We start from the raw sequence: 21,516 nt of genomic DNA, 5'->3' as shown, positions 1-21,516 counted from the left end.
AAAAGTTATGACCAACCTAGACAGCATATTAAAAAGCAGGGACATTTACTTTGCCAACAAAGGTCTGTCTAGTCAAAGCTACAGTTTTTCCAGTAGTCATATATGGATGTGAGAGTTGGACTATAAAGAAAGCTGAGCACCGAAGAACTGATGCTTTTGAATTGGGGTGTTGGAGAAGACTCCTGCGAGTCCTTTGGACTGCAAGGAGATCCAATCAGTCCACCCTAAAGGAGATCATCAGTCCTGAATATTCACTGGAAGGCCTGATGCTGAAGCTGAAACCCCCAATACTTTGGCCACCTGATGCAAAGAACTGACTCATTTGAAAAGACCCTGATGCTGGGAAAGATTGAAGGCAGGAGGAGAAAGGATGACAGAAGATGAGATGGTTGGATGGCATCGACGACTCGATGGACATGGGTTTGGGCAAGCTCCAGGAGTTGGTGATGGACAGGGAGGCCTGGCGTGCTCCTGCCCATGGGGTGGCAAAGAGTCAGACACAACTGAGTGACTGAACTGACTGATTTGAAAAAAAAAAAATGCAGCTGAGATTGCACCTGGTTTACAGAGCCTAAATATTACATGACCTGTAACAAAAAATTTGCCAACCCCTGAACTAGACTAACAACAGCATGCTCAACACAAAGAAATACACCTTGGCCTAAGACCATGCCAAGTACACTGTTGTTCCACCTTCATGTGATGAGAGACCTGGCCAGAAGAGCACTGAAAGGCATGCCTTAGTTTTCTTTAGGATTCACAAAATTCCTAAAGTTAAACCTCAAATCCCTCCTTAAATTGGGCGGGTAAGCACTACCTGAGCACAGCGGGGGGCAAGGCCCAGATGTGAGGCAGTCTGACAGGGAGGGAAACCAAGCTGAAACATAACACACTGAGAGGTACTTCGGTTCCCACTGGAGTAATTTATACAGAAAGTTCATAACAGCAGTGATATAAATAACCGTAGTAATTTACAAACAAGCTTCTATAACAGCAGTGATATAAGCAATCTAGGGTGACAGTCTCCCTATGACAGTGCTGGGGAAAACTGTATATTCCTTACTGTACTGAAAAAAGTACGGTTTCAGCCCATGCCTGTTTTCCTGAACAATCAAGTAAATTTGGAATCTGGCATTTGGCAAAAGTCAAGGGAAGTTAAGAGTCAACTGCACATCAATTGACTATATGGAAAGAAGCCCTGCCCTTTGCTCCTACCAACCTAGGTGTTTTTCAGGGGGCTAACTCCTAGCACTGTAGGGTGTGCTAGAGAAGAACGATGGTCAGGTATTTTAAGGGACATTTTTAACTAGAAGTTAATTTCTGGGTATCAGGAATTGACAGGGAAGTTTTGGCTATCAAAGACTATCCTCAGGATTTAAATGACTACATCTTCCAAATCTGGGACTGACCCATGATGCCAAGATGCCTAGGAGAACAAGATGAGTCATTGCCTAAGGAATGTGTGTGTGGCAGGGGGCAGGAGGGTAGGTAGTGGTTAAGTGATGTATATAAATATGAAAGCTGGAAAGCAAGGAGACATCCATGTATTCAGGGGCTGAAATAAAAGCTAGAGCCTACATCTACATCAAGTCAGTATTTCCACTGCTCAGAGTCGGTGAAACCCGTGCGTGGCTGCTGTAGCCTGCCTGCTTCTCCAGAGTTCTTGGTCTATGATAGAATTTGTTGTTGCATTATACCTGTAAATCTAAATGGCTCATACAGATCCAATTACCAAACTAGAGTTGAGGTAATTTGCCCTCTGCTGTTGCTGCTGCTGCTGCTAAGTCGATTCAGTCGTGTCCGACTCTGTGCAACCCCATAGACGGCAGCCCACCAGCCTCCCCTGTCCCAGGGGATTCTCCAGGCAAGAACACTGGAGTGGGTTGCCATTTCCTTCTCCAATGCGTGAAAGTGAAGTCGCTCAGTCGTGTCCGACTCTTTGCGACCCCATGGACTGCAGCCTACCAGGCTCCTCCGTCCATGGGATTTTCCAGGCAAGAGTACTGGAGTGGGGTGCCATTGCCTTCTCCGAATTTGCACTCTGCATATATCTTTAATTTGCCTCTTCATTTGTTCCTGAGTGTCCACGGGGAAGGCTAGCCATCAAGGCCCTCTCTAGTTTTATCCTCCATACATTAATTTCATATTTCACAAAAAAAGCTCATTAAATGTTTCTGTTTGAGCAAATATTCAGATATTTTAAGGTCAAAGGAGCAAAGAAGAGCAAAAATAATTTTAAGGTCTAGAGTATGATACATCTGAGAATATTCTTTGAAATTAAAGAGTGGGTTGAAGTTACATGTTACATCTTACTTTCAGAGATCTGTATCACCTGACCTTCAAAATAACTGGACTAGGGTTCAGCTCAAGAAATCAACAAAGCAAGGGAGCCTGATTAACAAGAGATTCCCAGAGAGCTTATAGACCTTAGCAGCTCCTCCCAAGGCCCCTATTTCCCCATTTGTGAAAGGGGTGGCAGTCATCCCTCTTCTGTGTCATGGGGGCTATCAGAAAGACAAAACAGAGTAGTGTAAAAGCAAATCATCTTCAGTATCAACCAACCTCAGATTCTTAGGTCTCTCTCATGAAGAAGGACTTAAAGATAATGACACACGAGTGAATAACAAACCACAAAAGCAGCCCTGGTGGTGTCTGGCGCTGGGGCATACAAACATTCAAAAGCCAGTCACTGTAGTCACAAACTCTGCTTTAGGGAAAGTTCTCAGGATATGTTAATAGCTCCAGCCTTTCCCTTCTCCCCCTGGTCCCACGCCCTATTTAAAAAGAGAGAGAAAAAAAAAAATGGTGGCTCCCTTTAGGAAAAATGGTAGCTTTTCCTAGTAAGATAAATGAACTGAACAGTATTTGTTGTTACTACCATCAAATAGCTCTTCCCTGATAGCTCAGTTGGTAAAGAATCTGCCTACAATGCAAGAGACCCTAGTTCGATTCCTGGATTGGGAAGATCCCCTGGAAAAGGGATAGGCTACCCACTCCAATATTCTTGGGCTTCCCTTGTGGCTCAGCTGGTAAAGAATCTGCCTGCAGTGCTGGAAGGTTGGGTTCAATCCCTGGGTTGGGAAGATCCCCTGGAGAAGGGAAAGGCTACCCACTCCAGTGGCCTAAAGAATTCCATGGACTGAACAGTCCATGGGGTCACAAAGGGTCGGACATGACTGAGCGACTTTCACTTTCGCCATCAAGTAAGTCACATTTCCCATGGCACAATTTCAAAAACATTTGGGTATTTTTTAAAAAGGAAGTTCTGAATTTTGTTGAATTGCTACAGTTTCTTCCTCACAAAATTAACACATGAGGAAAGCCTTGCAATTTCCAGAGATGTTGAAGAAGCCAAAAATTAGCATTATTGAAAAGGTTTTGAAGTTGTAGATTTGAATTTTATGTAACACATCTGTAATTTTTACATGTTATAAATTTTATGCTTTTAATTTCTGGAGTTTGGTTTTTTCAAATAAAAGTAAGATTCTGGTAAAACTGATACTAAATTCTTCCTAAATGAAACCAACCAACTTCCAGCGGGGAATCTTAACAATACACATCATGAATCTTTCCACATCATAGATTTAATTATTATACAGTACTTGTGATCTTACGGGAAAGGGTAACTGAAAACAGCCAGACAACAGCAAATTTACACAGCACAACTATATAAAAGTCCACTTACAAAGAAAAATTACAGCTGATCTGTAAGGATAGAGATCTCCTTTTCCCACCAAATTTTGATAATTTTATACATAAAGAGACAGAGGATTGATAAAAATAAGTCAGTTAAATTGACCTTTGAAAACCCCTTGTAGTGCCCTAAAGCCTGGTCTTCCACTAATTGCTCTCGATACACATTCATCTCTAGTTTTATATGCAAAATATGGGTGCCAGTCTTCTCTAACTCTTCACTGCTGACTTTGTATAATACAAGTGCAACTAAAATTGCTCCTGCAGGCTGTACTGATGACAAGCTCCTGAAGCTGAAACCTTTCTAGTCCATGGAAAGCAGTCTGGGCAATGTTTCCCCAAGTGGAAGGAAAATAAGACTTGCTCAGATGAGAGCAACAGAGCTGCCATCACATCCAATAATCACAATTCCTCACCCCAGCAGCCCCCCATGCAGGGAAAGCCAGGCCACTCAGCACCCACACTGTGCAAATGAGGCCAGGACTCCGGCTCAGGGAGAGGCTACAAGGAGCAGCAGCACCACCTTGGCTTGATTTCAGAGCAGTGACCTGCTGAGATGACACAGGAGCTGTCTGTATATTCCAGAAAACCTCTTCAGAAAACATGGCCCAGAGTAAGGGGACATGTCACCTAATTCTTAGCACCAGACTTGCAGACCTGATCTGTTTAGGATTCTACCACTGTCAGAAAAGTGACAAGTAGCTTTGACCACTTGTCTGCTTCAAGAGTAAAGATTCCCTCTTATCCTGAAGGTTGCCAATTTGCAGCTTGCTATACAATGCACCTGTCTGCTGCTTCTAGATGAAGGACAAAGTCATTTCAAACAATTTTAACTGGCCTTGGCAGAGTACAGGCAGCCATCCATTCCTCTTCTGAACTTAGTGCAACAAGCAGTGGCTTCCAGTTGACTTGGGCAGTTAGGCCAATGAGAATGTCAGAGGCATTCGCACAGGAGAAAACACCAAACCCGAATATATGAAGTGCCCGCACACATAACCCACCACCAACAGACCCAAAGTACTTACTGCCACGAACATCATGCAGTACATGGAGAATGAAGAGTGGCCCGAATAAAAGGAGAGTCTAGAAGAGAAAGAAGAGAAACATTAATCTTTCCTCCTAGAGACTGAGAATATTTTTTATTTCATAAATCTCACCTTCCCATTGTATATAGCTCCCTCCCCTTACCTTTGAGGGTGGGGCGGGAGGACAGTTAAACAGGAACTTTAAATGAGTCCTAGGAGGGTCTTGTGTGGATTACAATAAAACGTGGAAAATTCTGAAAGATGGGAATACCAGACCACCTGACCTGCCTCTTGAGAAACCTGTATGCAGGTCAGGAAGCAACAGTTAGAACTGGACATGGAACAACAGACTGGTTCCAAATAGGAAAAGGAGTACGTCAAGGCTGTATATTGTCACCTTGCTTATTTAACTTATATGCAGAGTGCATCATGAGAAATGCTGGGCTGGAAGAAGCACAAGCTGGAATCAAGATTGCCAGGAGAAATACCAATAACCTCAGATATGCAGATGACACCACCCTTATGGCAGAAAGTGAAGAGGAACTAAAAAGCCTCTTGATGAAAGTGAAAGAGGAGAGTGAGAAAGTTGGCTTAAAGCTCAACATTCAGAAAACGAAGATCATGGCATCTGGCCCCATCACTTCATGGGAAATAAATGGGGAAACAGTGGAAACAGTGTCAGACTTTATTTTTGGGGGCTCCAAAATCACTGCAGATGGTGACTGCAGCCATGAAATTAAAAGATGCTTACTCCTTGGAAAGTTATGACCAACCTAGATAGCATATTCAAAAGCAGAGACATTACTTTGCCAACAAAGGTCCATCTAGTCAAGGCTATAGTTTTTCCAGTAGTCATGTATGGATGTGAGAGTTGGACTGTGAAGAAAGCTGATTGCCGAAGAATTGATGCTTTTGAACTGTGGCGTTGGAGAAGACTCTTGAGAGTCCCTTGGACTGCAAGGAGATCCAACCAGTCCATTCTAGAGGAGATCAGTCCTGGGTGTTCTTTGGAAGGAATGATGCTAAAGCTGAAACTCCAATACTTTGGCCACCTCATGTAAAGAGTTGACTCATTGGAAAAGACTCTGATGCTGGGAGGGATTGGGGGCAGGAGGAGAAGGGGACGACAGAGGATGAGATGGCTGGATGGCATCACCGACTTGATAATCGTGAGTTTGAGTGAACTCCGGGAGTTGGTGATGGACAGGGAGGCCTGGCGTGCTGCGATTCATGGCGTTGCAAAGAGTCAGACACGACTGAGACTGAGCGACTGAACTGAACTGAGGAGGGTCTGAGGTCTGATTGCTACATGATATCATTTTATTGATACTTTCAGGACGCGTAGTGAGTCACTGACAAATTTGCCAAGCATTTCTAAAGGAAAACGTGACAAGCTATACCAGCATAAATGGCCTGAGTTTCTCACATAAAAACTTACATGACCATAATTTAAGTTTTATTTTCCACTTGAAGGGTGTGTCCCTGAATAGCAGTAATAAATACTTTCTTTGGAACACTCACAAGTTGAGTACTTTAAAAAATAATAATTTTAAAGTGATACTTTAGCATCTTGCCTTAGATTTCCCACAAGATTAAATGCTTTTGCTTGACATTTATTTTTAAATTGTGCACTGATAGTCCTGTACCAGATTAACCATGTCTTTCAACATTATATTCTATAAACATCTAGGTATCATCTTTCTACCTAAAAATGACAGAATGCTTACAAAATTTAATTTTATTGCACTTAAGAATAAAATCACAAGGAACAGGTTCTGAAGTATTTTACTTATTATGCCCTACTTGGTTCAAAAGGAATTTGTTTTCCCCAATACATAAAGGAGAAAAGACTCCTAAAACACATGCCAACTAAGATTTATGTAATCAAACTTGATAATTATTCTGGGTTTAATATACATAAAACAAAGAATATAAATCACTTTTAGCCTTCCCAACCACTTGGCTGTCAAGAGATCAATTATTTTCATATTTCATACAAAACTAATTGGTTAAGTCCCTAGGAGATACAGCATCTTATTATGTCCATAATTCACAAATGAACAAATAATTATATGGGCACTTTAATAAAATCCAAAGAGTAGTCAAAATGTACACTGTTTTCATCATAGTGACCTCAGCTGAAATTCTGTCCCTGGTCTAAGAACCTGCTTTGTTCTTGAGGTTTTAACCAATCTTAGACTCACTTTAATATAGCCAATCTGATGAAATTACCTAGTTCTCCATCAAAGTTTAGGAAAGACTTTTCAAAAAGAAAATTTACAGAGATAAGAATATATTCTGAAATGCAGCTGTTTTCATCAGCTCTGTGGCCTGGTCTACTAAACAATGAGCAAGTAGATTAGTCTTGACTACGTAACTTACTGTGAATGGGATTCTATTTCAAATGGCAAATTTAAGATGATTTTTTTCCTATATACGTCAGCCAGGTCATCCCTTTCTCCTGGGAGAGCTCATTAAACTTGGTCTAAACCTCAATATCATAGCCTTAAGAGCGTTCATTCACAGCCATCCACCCACCCCGCGCCCACAGGGTCTGAGCTCCTACTCCTCAATTCACCACTATTCCATCTCTGTATTTCAACAGTGACATCAGTGTTCAGCCTTATAAAATGCAAAGACAACCAAATCCAGCTTTTATCAGTCATCAGAAGCAATCAACTCACACAAGGTGCTTCTTAATTTTTTAATGGAATTTACTAAATATTCTGGGGCTCATGGGAAGACTAACTCACAAAGAATCTCCTCATCATCTCATGGCTCTTCCCCTACCACCTGACTTTCTTCCTCTCTTCTTCCTAAGTCACAAAACAATTACAACTTTGGTTATGCTTTCAGTTTGAAAATTTTTTGCGTTTGCATTACGCTTGAATGATGATACCTAACTACAGAATATCTAGGCTGATGACTTTTTTTCCTTATCCCTTTGAGTATATCATACTATCTTCTGGCTTCTACTTTTGCTTTAAAATATGAGCTGCCTTTCTGGGTTATGTGTCTTTTCTCTGTAATTGCTTCCTCTACTGCCAAAGTCTTCAATATTCTGCAGTTTTGCTATCATGTTTATAAGTATGAATTTCCTTTGATTTACCTGATTTAGTATTCGTTGGCTTCCTATGTCTGAGGATTTGTACACGTCACCAATTCTAGATCAGTCTCAGTTATTACACCTTTGAATTATGTATCCTCCATCCTATTTTCCAAGATTGCGATTCAACATCTTAGACATTTCCATTCTGTCCCTCCATATCTCTTAAACTTTTCTATTTTTAATCTTGGTCTCTTCAGGTTTATCTTCCCTCCCTTTACTGTGTCTAGTCGGTTAATCTGTTTTTTCATTCAAATTACTATGTGTGTATCATTTATAGGTCTTTTTGGATCATCTGCAAATCTGGTGAATTTTGGTTCTCATCATCCTGCATCATATTCTCAATCTTACTTGCTCCTATACAGCAGATATGTTGATTTATTTCCTATAGAGTAATTCTAGTATCTGAATCTTTGAGATAAACTCTAATACAGTTTGTTTATATAGTTTGTTTTTCTGCTGACTCTCATATTAGATAAGAGCTCATATTCTTGGGACTCTCAATCTGAGGACTCTTAAAAGTATTGGCTGAAAGAGCATTCTTCCAGATATATGTGTTCTCCTCTGCTAGATTCACTATCAGTCCACTTCAATTTTTTTCTCTAAGCCACACAGATAGTACGAATTCTGACTCCAGAAGAGTATGAGTGTGGTATTATGGTTAAGGATTCTTCTTGATGGGTTTCTTCTGGGAGGATGTTTCCCTTTGGGAATCCTTATATTATCCACAGTATATTATATTATATATAATCCTTATATTATCTGTCTTTCTTCACTGCTCAGCCTTTATCTCCTGTGCCATGTTCAGAGACTGTCACAATTCAGGCTTTAGGTGACCAGGAATTGGCAAGTACTTTCAGAGCACACTTCACATCTAAAGCATTAACTGACTCCAGCCTTATAAAAATTCCTTTACTCTTCCACCAGCTCAGCTATTTATTTAAAAGATTTCTATGTGTTTTAAATTTATATATTTTTAGTATATAAAGCAAACACGTGCATATGTATACTGTGACATATCATCTACATGTTTAGTGGCGGGCTTCCCGGGTGGCACTAGTGTTAAAGAATCCGCTTGCAAAGCAGGAGACACAAGAGACGTAGGTTTGATCCCCGGGTTGGGAATATCCCCTAGAAGAGGAAATGGCAACCCACTCCAGTATTCTTGCCTGGAAAATCCCATGGACAGAGAAGCCTGGTGGACTACAGGCGGCCACAAAGAACTGGACATGACTGAACACATGCATGTGTTTAGTTGAGTTGTATCAGTAAGCATTTCTAATCCTACATGTTGCCAGAAATAGAAGCAATCTTTTTTAAAATCTTTGTTTTTAAAACAAGACTTAGAACTAATAAAATGTTATCTAAAATAAACTGCTCTACTAGGAGAGACAACAGTTTGGCAACAGTTTGTTTTAATTTATAAACATTATAAAATTTAATTTACAAAATTAAATTATATCATTAATATAATTATTATTTATTAATAATAGTGATGTTATATTAATATTAATTATATATTAATATAAATATTATAATATGTTAATTTAATTTCTAAAAATTAATTTATTTGTTTTTAATTATAAAGTGGCCAGCATTCACAGAAGTTGCCAATTATTACTATTCTACCAGTTCACTGAGTATGCCAAAGTGACTCCATTGCAAATTAGGAGAACTTCCTTTTTTCTCCAAAAATCATCCTGAAATCAATTCCTAAAGCATTCGAAAGATGAAAGATTCTCAAAGACTGTTAATGGTTACAAGCCATTGAGTACCATCTATGTTCAGGTACTTATTAATACACAGTATTTCCACTCTACAAAAACACCGATAACAGGAACTATCAAACTATTTTACACACAGAGAAAACTGAACCTACCAGAAGTTCAACAACTAACTCAAAAGTCATATCACTTTGAGATTTAAATCTGAATCTTCCCAACTCTTTCCCACCATGCCATGATTCCACTCCCGTAAATGGCAGGCAAGCCAGCAGCAGCATTAATCCTGCCATCTCCAGGCAGTGAGCACCCATCAGAAGAAACAGGACTCCCTGCTTATACAAGGCAGCACGTGTGAAGTAAAGTGACACTTACATGATCTGTGATAAAATAAATATTGTTTATGTGTAAATAATCATCTTAAGCAAATACTAATATGTGCTTTGTATGTTCTAAAGCTCAAATAAAAGTAAGTCAAATTGCAAAATGAGGCATTTTCTCCAAATAGTATTTCCTGATTATACAGTTTACATAACAACATATTATGGACATGCTTAGCTTGAAGGACATGTTAAATTTCCCTTCAGCGATAACCTTTAAACATGGACTGATCCTGTAAAACAGTTAAGCTATGTCCCAACCAAATACACATAGAAGGAATGGACTCTTAATGACCAATTTCCCCAGTATTTTATTTCTAAAGGGTTTTTTCCAACCAGTAACTTTTAATAAATGCTTAAGCAATGAGATATCAAGTTATTATCTTAAAAAAATTCACACCTAAGATACTTTGCCATTCAAGTGGGTTATGAAGGTAAAATGAGTACTTTTATATTGAATTGAAAAAGCTCACACTTGTTGGAGAGGGGTCTGGCAACATCTATCTAAATGTATCTATCTATATATAAAAGCAGCATATTTCTTGACCCAGTAATTCTACCTCAAGCCATCGCGGCATCCTAGAGAAACAGCAGGAGCACAAAGATGTCTGCTACAACACTGCTGGCGACTCAAGGACCCAAGAGAACAATCCTATCACTAATTTTCTGAACACAGATCAGCTAAAAAGTAACTATGTAAACCAACAAGAGTATTTTAAAGGGTCATTTATGTAAACCACATAAAACTGTATTTCACATTTAATATAAAACTACATAGAAAATGACAGAAAGGATACACAAACTGTTAACAGTGGCTCTGGGGAAAGTTATCACATGGAGACTGAAAAACAAAACCTTTTCTATTTTATAGTACACAACCTGTTATTATACGGATAACATATATATGAAAAATATTTTTTCAATGGTAATCAAAGTATCTTCGATGTGTATGCTATAAATTTCCTACAAACCTCTTCCCCACTACACACCCCCCCACCCCCAAACTCCTCTTCCTGATTAACAGTTTCGCTGAGAGCTGCTCTGCCAAGTGAGCTACTACTTGGAGAACAAAAGCGATCAGACTGTCCTACAGAGTATCTCGCCTCTAAAGTGTACAAAGACAAGGATAAAAGTAATAAATGGTGAAGGAACACAGATGATCCCAACCAAGCTTATTTTAAATAAAATACAACAAAAACTAATGTTAATTCATCTTATATCCTTGAAGCACCCAGACTGACAACTTATTTCGTGAGCAGTGAAAACCCTGTCATACATTCTTTGAATTATTTTTACAATGATTTTAATATATTTCTATATAAAGCTGTTGCTACATTATATGGAGTCAGTTTTAGCCAAGCCACTTTATGCATAAAAGTGATAGGCCTATCTGACATAAGTCACATGTGACTATTCAATTTTACTCAGTATTAAAGCATCAAATTGGAGAAGGCAATGGCACCCCACTCCAGTACTCTTGCCTGGAAAATCCCATGGACGGAGGAGCCTGGTAGGCTGCAATCCATGGGGTTGCTGAGAGTCGGACACGACTGAGCAACTTCACTTTCACTTTTCACTATCATGCATTGGAGAAGGAAATGGCAACCCACTCCAGTGTTTTTGCCTGGAGAATCCCAGGGACGGGGGAGCCTGGTGGCCTGCCATCTATGGGGTCGCAGAGAGTCAGATACAACTGAAGCGACTTAGCAACAGCAGCAGCAAAGCATCAAATACCACTGCCCAGCCACTAGCATCAGTTAATCATATACTGAACAATCAATATTATATCATGAACCTTAAAGGAGAGAAACTAGCAGGACCATGGAAAATGAAAAAGAGGGAGGAAAAAAGTAGGACACAATTGGTACACGTATAGGGTATTTTTAACTCTTGATTTAATGAACCATTTGATGACTAAAAACAAACAATCATGTGTCATGTGTTTAGGGAAGAATACTGCAAAAAGCAGGAGTCTGGACAGTAGGAAGTGGCTAAGAACCTCCAAGATAAAGGAATGCAGAACTGTGTGTGTCTTGAAAGTCAGATGATCGCAAGAGGTTCCAAACTCTCAGCAGGGAAATTGTGTGACTCAAGCAACACGAGGAGAGAGCAGGTGTGACAGAGGGCAAAACATGCATAGCTATACTAACTAGGGGAAGAGAGCTCACAAGTTTTCTTTGACATGGGGGAAAATTCATGACTACATGCAGAAAACTCCAAATTACCAAAGGCATCTTATATAAGACAGTTACAAAGGAAACAACAGGGAAGTGGTAGATTAAGCAAAGGAAACACTGAAGTTCACCAATGCAGCAACTAACAATGCCTTGCCTGCCAAGCCCATCTTTAGAGGGAGGTCACCATTATCTTCATTATCTCCACCATAGTTTGCTACTGCTGCTGCTGCTAAGTCGCTTCAGTCATGTCCAACTCTGTGCGACCCCATAGATGGCAGCCCACCAGGCTCCCCCATCCCTGGGATTCTCCAGGCAAGAACACTGGAGTGGGTTGCCATTTCCTTCTCCAATGCATGAAAGTGAAAAGTGAAAGGGAAGCCGCTCAGTCATTGGCCCCAGGTAAATAGAAGGGAGGGAACACAGCTCCACCCATCAACAGAAAATTGGATTAATGATTTACTGAGCATGGCCCCTCAGAACAAGACCCAGTATCCCCCTCAATCAGTCTCTCCAATCAGGAAGCTTTCATAAGCCTCTTATCCTTCTCCATCAGAGGGCAGACAGACTGAAAACCACAATCACAGAAAACTAAACAATCTAATCACATGGACACAGCCTTGTCTAACTCAATGAAACTATGAGCCATGCTGTGTAGGGCCACCCAAGGCGGATGGGTCATGGTGGAGTTCTGACAAAATGTGGTCCACTGGAGAAGGGAATGGCGAACCAATTCAGTTTTCTTGCCTTGAGAACCCCATGAACAGTATGAAAAGCCAAAAAGATAGGACACTGAAAGAGGAACTCCCTAGGAAGGTAGGTGCCCAATATGCTACTGGAGATCAGTGGAGAAATAACTCCAGAAAGAATGAAGAGAGGGAGCCAAAGCAAAAACAACACCCAGTTGTGGATGTGACTGGTGATGGAAGTCAGGTCCAATGCTGTAAAGAGCAATATTGCATAGGAACCTGGAATGTTAGGTCCATGAGTCAAAGCAAATTGGAAGTGATCAAACAGGAGATGGCAGGAGTAAACAGTGACATTTTAGGAATCAGCAAACTAAAATGGACTGGAACGGGCAAATTTAACTAAGATGACCATTATATCTACTACTGTGGGCAAGAATCTCAGAAGAAATAGAGTAGCCATCACAGTCAACAAAAGAGTCCAAAATGCACTACTTGGATGCAATCTCAAAACAACAGAATGATCTCTGTTCATTTCCAAGGTAAACCATTCAATATCACAGTAATCCAAGTCTATGCCCCAACCAGTAATGCTGAAGAAGCTGAAGTTGAACAGTTCTATGAAGACCTAAAAGACCTTCTAGAATTAACACCCCAAAAAGATGTCCTTTTCATTATAGGGGACTGGATTGCAAAAGTAGGAAGTCAAGAAACACCTGGAGTAATAGGCAAATTTGGCCTTGGAGTACAAAATGAAGCAGGGCAAAGACTAATAGAGTTCTGCCAAGAGAATGTGCTGGTCATAGCAAACACCCTCTTCCAACAACACTAGAGAAAACTCTACACATGAATATCATCAGATGGTAAACACCAAAATCAGATTGATTATATTCTTTGCAGCCAAAGATGGAGAAGCTCTATACATTCAGCAAAAACAAGACCAGGAGCTGACTGTGGCTCAGATCACAAACTTCTAATTGCCAAATTCAGACTTAAATTGAAGAAAGAAGGGAAAACAACTAGACCTTTCAGGTATGACCCAAAATCCCTAACGATTATACAGTGAAAGTGAGAAATAGAATTAAGGGACTAGATCTGATAGACAGAGTGCGTAATGAACTATGGACAGAGGTTTGTGACACTGTATAGGAGACAGGGCTCAAGACCATCCCCAAGGAAAAAAAAAGCAAAAAAGCAAAATGGCTGTCTGAGGAGGCCTTACAAATAGCTGTGAAAAGAAAAGAAGCAAAAAGCAAAGGAGAACAGGAAAGATATACCCATTTGCATTCAGAGTTCCAAAGAATAGCAAGGAGAGATAAGAAAGCCTTCCTCAGCCATCAATGCAAAGAAATAGAGGAAAACAATAGAAAGGGAAAGACTAGAAAAATCTTCAAGAAAATCAGAGATACCAAGGAAACATTTCATGCAAAGACGGGATCAATAAAAGACAGAAATGGTATGGCCCTAATAGAAGCAGAAGATATTAAGAAGAGGTGGCAAGAATACACAGAAGAACTATACAAAAAAGATCTTTATAACCCAGATAATCACGATGGTGTGATCACTCACCTAGAGCCAGACATCCTGGAATGTGAAGTCAAGTGGGCCTTAGGATGCATCACTATGAACAAAGCTAGTGGAGGTGATGGAATTCCAGTTGAGCTATTCCACATCCTGAAATTTGATGCTGTGAAAGTGCTGCACTCAATATGCCAGCAAATTTGGAAAACTCAGCAGTGGCCACAGGATTGGAAAAGGTCAGTTTTCATTCTAATCCCAAAGAAAGGCAATGTCAAAGAATGCTCAAACTACCACACAAATGCACTCATCTCACACGCTAGTAAAGTAATGCTCAAAATTCTCCAAGCCAAGGCTTCAGCAGTACGTGAGTCGTGAACTTCCAGATGTTCAAGCTGGTTTTAGAAAAGGCAGAGATCAAAGTTCAAATTGCCAATATCCGTTGGTTCATAGAAAAAGCAAGAAAAACATCTACTTTTGCTTTATTGACTATGCCAAAGCCTTTGTGTGGATCAGAATAAACTGTGGAAAATTCTCAAAGAGATGGGAATACCAGACCACCTGACCTGCCTCCTGAGAAATCTGTATCCAGGTCAGGAAGCAACAGTTAGAACTGGACATGGAACAACAGACTAGTTCCAAATAAGAAAAGGAGTACGTCAAGGCTGTATACTGTCACCCTGCTTATTTAACTTATATGCAAAGTACATCATGAGAAATGCGGGGCTGGATGAAGTACAAGCTGGAATCAAGATTGCTGGGAGAAATATCAATAACCTCAGATATGCAGATGACACCACCCTTAAGGCAGAAAGTGAAGAGGAACTAAAGAGCCTCTTGATGAAAGTGAAAGAGGAGAGTGAAAATGTTGGCTTATATCTCAACATTCATAAAACAAAGATCATGGCATCCAGTCCCATCACTTCATGGCAAATAGATGGGGAAACAGGGGAAACAGTGGCTGACTTTATTTTGAGGCTCCAAAATCACTGCAGATGGTGACTGCAGCCATGAAATTAAAAGACGCTTACTCCTTGGAAGGAAAGTTATGACCAACCTAGACAGCATATTGAAAAGCAGAGACATTACTTTGCCAACAAAGATTCATCTAGTCAAGGCTATGGTTTTTCCAGTAGTCACATATGGATGTGAGAGTTGAACTATACAGAAAGCTGAGTGCCAAAGAACTGATGCTTTTGAATTGTGGTGTTGGAGAAGACTCTTGAGAGTCCCTTGGACTGCAAGATCAAACCAGTCCATCCTAAAGGAGATCAGTCCTGAATGTCCATTGGAAGGACTGATGCTGAAGCTGAAACTCCAATACCTTGGCCACCTGATGCAAAGAGCTGACTCATTTGAAAAGACCTTGATGCTGGGAAAGATTGAAGGCGAGAGGAGAAGGGGACAACAGAGGATGAGATGGTTGGATGGCATCACCGACTCGATGGACATGAGTTTGAGTAAACTCCAGGAGTTGGTGATGGAAAGGGAGGCCTGGCATGCTACAGTCTATGGGGTTGCAAAGAGATGGACATTACTCAGTGATTGAACTGAACTGCCAATCCCCTTTTTAAAACACGTTGAACAAGGATACCACTTGCTAAAAGGGAAAAGATCTCAGAGTAAGACGGTAGGAAGAGACACTTCTAAATCACTTTCAGTTGTTTATCTTTTTTAACAGGCAGGATTGCTACGTAGAGGCAAAATTTCTAGTTTAAGCCCTCTTCCCAAAAGACAACACCAAGGCCAAGAAAGTCTATTAGCACCTACCTAGTATGCTCCGCTTCCAACCCTAACACAGACCATGAAATCACCACTAACTCTTGGTCACCAGGGCCAAGAAGGACAAGTCTCAAGACATTAATAAAACTATCTTTAGGTTTGCACCAATGAAAACTTCAGATATGAGCTGAAGCAGACACTTTCAGCAGCAAGAGAAGTGGTAAAGGCCCACAAAGATGTAAAATTGTTAGACCCCAAAAGGAAGCTGGCCAGAGAGGTCACTCTTGGTGCTTTTAGATTAGACCTGATGATATCAGTAGAGCTCATGCTACAGGACTGGCAAGAGTTCCACTTACAGAAACCTTTCTACATAATGCAAAAAGCAGATAAGTCACATTTCCTTTAGTATTTCAAGTCCTTCTGCTGTTAAGAGAAAAGAAAATGATATCAGTTCCTATAATGCCCATTTTAGTGTATATTTAGATTAAGTGGAGGAATGCTAAATATTTTTTACAAGTATAAAAACAGAATTACTCTCCTGTTTCAAATCCTTCATGAGCACAAATTACTGAACATAGAATAACAGACCCTTCATAACCTCAGATATGCAGATGACACCACCCTTATGGCAAAGTGAAGAGGAACTCAAAAGCCTCTTGATGCAAGTGAAAGTGGAGAGTGAAAAAGTTGGCTTAAAGCTCAACATTCAGAAAATGAAGATCATGGCATCCGGTCCCACCACTTCATGGGAAATAGATGGGGAAACAGTGGAAACAGTGTCAGACTTTATTTTTTTGGGCTCCAAAATCACTACAGATGGTGACTGCAGCCATGAAATTAAAAGATGCTTACTCCTTGGAAGGAAAGTTATGACCAACCTGGATAGCATATTCAAAAGCAGAGACATTACTTTGCCAACAAAGGTTTGTCTAATCAAGGCTATGGTTTTTCCTGTGGTCATGTATGGATGTGAGAGTTGGACTGTGAAGAAGGCTGACTGCCGAAGAATTGATGCTTTTGAACTGTGGTGTTGGAGAAGACTCTTGAGAGTCTCTTGGACTGCAAGGAGATCCAACCAGTCCATTCTAAAGGAGATCAGCCCTGGGATTTCTTCGGAAGGAATGATGCTAAAGCTGAAACTCCAGTACTTTGGTCACCTCATGCGAAGAGTTGACTCACTGGAAAAGACTCTGATGCTGGGAGGGGTTGAGGGCAAGAGGAGAAGGGGATGACAGAGGATGAGATGGCTGGATGGCATCACTGACTCGATGGATGTGAGTCTGAGTGAACTCTGGGAGTTGGTGATGGACAGGGAGGGCTGGCGTGCTGTGATTCATGGGGTTGCAAAGAGTTGGACACAACTGATCGACTGATCTGATCTGATCTGATCTGATCATAAGCCCCACCAGTCTCTCATCTGCTACCAAAGTACTTAAAATTCCCAATGCACACCATGTTTCATGCTCTCTCTGCTTATTCATCCTCTGCCTGGAACAGGCTTCCCACTTTTCTTTAATAATTACTATATAAGAGCCACTCATTTCCTCCAAGAAACCTTTCTTAAACAGCTGCTGCTGCTGCTAAGTCGCTTCAGTCGTGTCCGACTCTGTGTGACCCCATAGATGGCAGCCCACCAGGCTCCCCTGTCCCTGAGATTCTCTAGGCAAGAACACTGGAGTGGGTTGCCATTTCCTTCTCCAATGCATGAAAGTGAAAAGTGAAGTCGCTAGTCTGTAGTTATTGCCCTTTCTTTCACCACAAAGAACCGACCAACAACACTCAATGAATAAATCTGTCTTAGCACCAACCTTCTTAGAGTAAAATCATCTATAACTATACCTTCTTCTTCTAATATAGTAGATGGGTAGAGGTGGAATAAGACATTTTAAATAGGAATTTTGTATTTTTTTATTACATAAGATACGTTCATAAAAATTCAGAAGGTACAGCTAAACAAAAGAAAAACTGCTGGCAAACTCCCATCCTCCCTGGCTGAGATCCCATCTTAATTCATCTTGTATCTCTAACATCCAACAGCAATATCAAGCACAGAATAAGTTCTCAATTTATTTTTTTAAGCTAAAGTAGAACTTAATTTCTTGAATAATCATTTTGATTTAGTTATCCCAGAAAATATTAAATTCACATACTTCATATTTTAAGGACTTCCCTGGTAGCTCAGATGATAAACCGTCTACTTACAATGCAGGAGACCTGGTTTCAATCCTTTGGTCGGGAAGATCTCCTGGGGAAGGAAATGGCAACCCACTCCAGTATTCTTGCCTGGAAAATCCCATGGGCGGAGGAGCCCGGTAGGCTACAGTCCATGGGGTCACAAAGAGTCAGATACATCTGAGCAACCGCACTTTCACTTTCTTTCGTATTTTAAACATTACATACAACTCCACCTTTTCTGCCCATCACCCCCCAACCCATCATGCACCAAGAATAAGGTATCACTTTAGTGGCTCCATTAAGAAGTATACTTTAACTATCTTGTGTTTTGACAGTTGTAAAATGCATAAAAATAAAACTAAGGAAAGTAAGTTATCTTTGCATGATAACTGTATCATGTAATTAAAAACTAAGCTTAGCGTGTGGGCTTCCCTGGTGCCACAGAAGTAAATCATCTGCCTGGCAATGCAGGAGATGCCCAAGACTCAGGTTAGATTCCTTGATTGGGAAGATCCCCTGGAGAAGGAAATGGCAACCTGCTCTGGTATTCTTGCCTGGAAAGTCCATGGAAGAGGAGCCTGGAGTGCTACAGTCATGGAATTCCAAAGAGCTGGACACGACTGAGTGCATGTGTGCGTGTGTACACACACAGCTTAGTCTATGCCAATAAACCGTGGCAAGCCACATGAGATAAATTATGATTTTTACAGCATGCCCTCTGCTGTGTTTTCCCTTATGGTGATTAGGATTCTGATCTTATCATCAATGTTCAGGAGAATTAGGAGTTTCAGTGTCAAAGTGTTATGAGTTTAAACATGCAGTACCTAATGCACGTTTCCCAACACATCTGGCAAAGATTTTAACAATGCATATAAAATGTCCAGAAACCTTTTTTACATTATGATCAAAGGCAATCAGATTAGCGGAGCAAATGATACCCACAATGATGAAGTGACAGGTATATTCTGTTGTAAATTAAAAAAAAAAAAAATTAAGTTGTTTAAAAGCATTCTCAAAGCAAAAGTAAGTGGCCAAAGCCCAAAGCAAAATGACAAGGGATGACAAACAAGGGAAATGGTCTTAGGTATTGTCCGAATGCTACTTTCCATTACCTATATGAAGACTTTTCTCAGTTTTTAAAAGACTCATTTCTATCCTTCAATAAAACAAAATCTTGAACATTGCCCAACTTCTTCATAAGTTTCCAAACATTAACTCAAAAGCCAAACATTGCAGCTACAATAGATTACATAAAAGAAAAAGAAAAATTTACCCAATCCTGTGATCTTTCTCTCTCAAGAAAAATGGTTTAAGCTCTTTTATTATACAAATGAATAGTAATAATATTATTAGATGTTATCTAGTATCTTTCCAAACCTCACTCTCCCAAAAGAGAATTTAAAAACCCACAGCAACACAACCATTTCTGTTTGCTTACTCAACAGAGAATGGTGTCATAAGGAAGTCAAGATCCAGGTACCTAGTGGTCATTTATTACTGACTGGTCCCCTGGTGGCTCAGATGGTAAAGCATCTGTCTATCAATGTGGGAGACCTGGGTTCGATTCCTAGGTCGGGAAGATTCCCTGGAGAAGGAAACAGCAACCCACTCCAGTACTCTTGCCTAGAAAATCCTATGGACGGAGGAGCCTGGTGCAGACCACTGTCCATGGGGTCGCAAAGAGTTGGACATGACTGAGCTATTTCACTTCACTTCACTTCAGTAACCTCTTAGGAAATTAGCTGGTCCAGGTGAGATGAGTTGCCATTTTGGTACAGCAGTCACAAGACAGAGCAAGGTTTGCTCCTAAAACTAATGTATGGAGGCATTACTTGGTGATCTTGTTCAAGATGGAGAATTTACAGGTAGGGCCAATGGTGGGATGCAAGATTCTGTTGTCTAACAAGCTCTCAGGTGATACCCAGTCTGCTAGTCAGAGCAGAGAACCACACTATGAATGGCAAAGGGAGAGAAATGTGAAGAAAAGTAATTCTGACCTTGAGTAGGAATACACTTGGGCTTCCCTGGTAGCTCAGATGGTAGAGAATCTGCCTGCAATGCAGAAGATCTGAGTCTGATCTCTGGGTTGAGAAGATCCCCTGGAGAGGGGAATGGCTACCCACTCCAGTATTCTTGCCTGGAGAATCTGATGGACAGAGGAGCCTTGGATGGCTTACAGACCATGGAGTTGCAAACGGTGGGACACAACTGAGCAACTAACATTTTCACATTTTTTTAGGAATACACTTAGGATTAAGTCAACAGTGTGGACACTTTATGAAGATAGCCACATCCAAGAGAATGATGATGCTTTTCGTGTTTTCCATCTTCTCATTACAAAAGTTACTTAAAATAGAAAAATACTTTGTTTTATTTAAAAAATCATCACTCTAATGCAGATTTCAATTCTTTGAATATGTAGCTAAAAAAAAAAAACCATACATTAGGCTCATTTTGCTGTTCACAAACTCAAATTCCTTCCTCTCAATAAAAATATTTATTTGCTATTAGACAAAAATATCCAAGGGTATTGTTCACATTTATTTTGAATGAAAACTTACACTTGATCACTTGATCCATGGGGTTTATCATTATATTTTAATCTGGAAAAACTCACTAATACATCTATAAAACTGTTTTTCACATTTTAAATGGGGCAATGTGGCATTCAAGGGTTCTAAGGAAAAGGTACACAGCATCAACATGATGTAATCAGTTGATATGTTGATATGATTTAGTAGCCTTTTAACATTTAAGATAAAGCACTGGTTGATTTATTAAAACCCAAGGATATCTTTCATCTTAATATATCCACTGCTAAGACCTACATTCTAATTAAAAAACTGAGAAGAAAATCCAAGGGATAATTAAAAAACCACAAAAAGCTGAAGTATTTGTTAATACTAATTCTTTAAAAAGTCATTTAAAAGAGAGGAAGGGAATTCAATGAAATGTCAAACATCTAAAACTGAAGAGTATTTGCTAGTATGGTGTGTGGTGGGGAAAGGATTTTTGATTGTTTTTAAAATAACTTATGGTACACAAATATTCATCAATACGTACTGGCAGGATATCACAGAAAGTGAAGACAGGCTCTTATCTTTGCAAACTTGCACCTTAGCCAAAACAGATTCACACCTAGACTCAACTCACTCTGCCTCTCAGGAAAAAGAATCAAGCACCAAGTTAAATCTAAGGGGGGAGAATCTTTTGCTTTTATTGCCAAATTAAAATTATATGGAATGTATGAATGCAACACAGGCTAAATCAGAAGTTTGCATGAAATGTATGGAGTTATTTAATTAGGTATCAGTTA

At 40.0% G+C, this 21,516-nt stretch overlaps 1 protein-coding gene across 2 annotated transcripts in view; it reads right to left on the bottom strand.

Annotated features, from left to right (window-relative positions):
- Positions 1–21,516, bottom strand: part of PLPP1 (phospholipid phosphatase 1) — a 104,287-nt gene that overhangs the window by 8,366 nt on the left and 74,405 nt on the right. For both annotated transcript variants that reach the window (XM_027520379.1, XM_027520377.1), the window contains exon 4: positions 4,719–4,776. In XM_027520379.1, coding sequence (XP_027376180.1) covers positions 4,719–4,776 — 58 coding nt within the window. The remainder of the gene's footprint in view (positions 1–4,718; positions 4,777–21,516) is intronic.

This window comes from Bos indicus x Bos taurus, chromosome 20, assembly GCF_003369695.1.
Source record: "Bos indicus x Bos taurus breed Angus x Brahman F1 hybrid chromosome 20, Bos_hybrid_MaternalHap_v2.0, whole genome shotgun sequence".
Classification (NCBI taxonomy): Eukaryota; Metazoa; Chordata; class Mammalia; order Artiodactyla; family Bovidae; genus Bos; species Bos indicus x Bos taurus.
The sequence above is the reverse complement of the archived record's forward strand: the minus strand, read 5'-3'. Positions and strand labels throughout refer to the sequence as shown.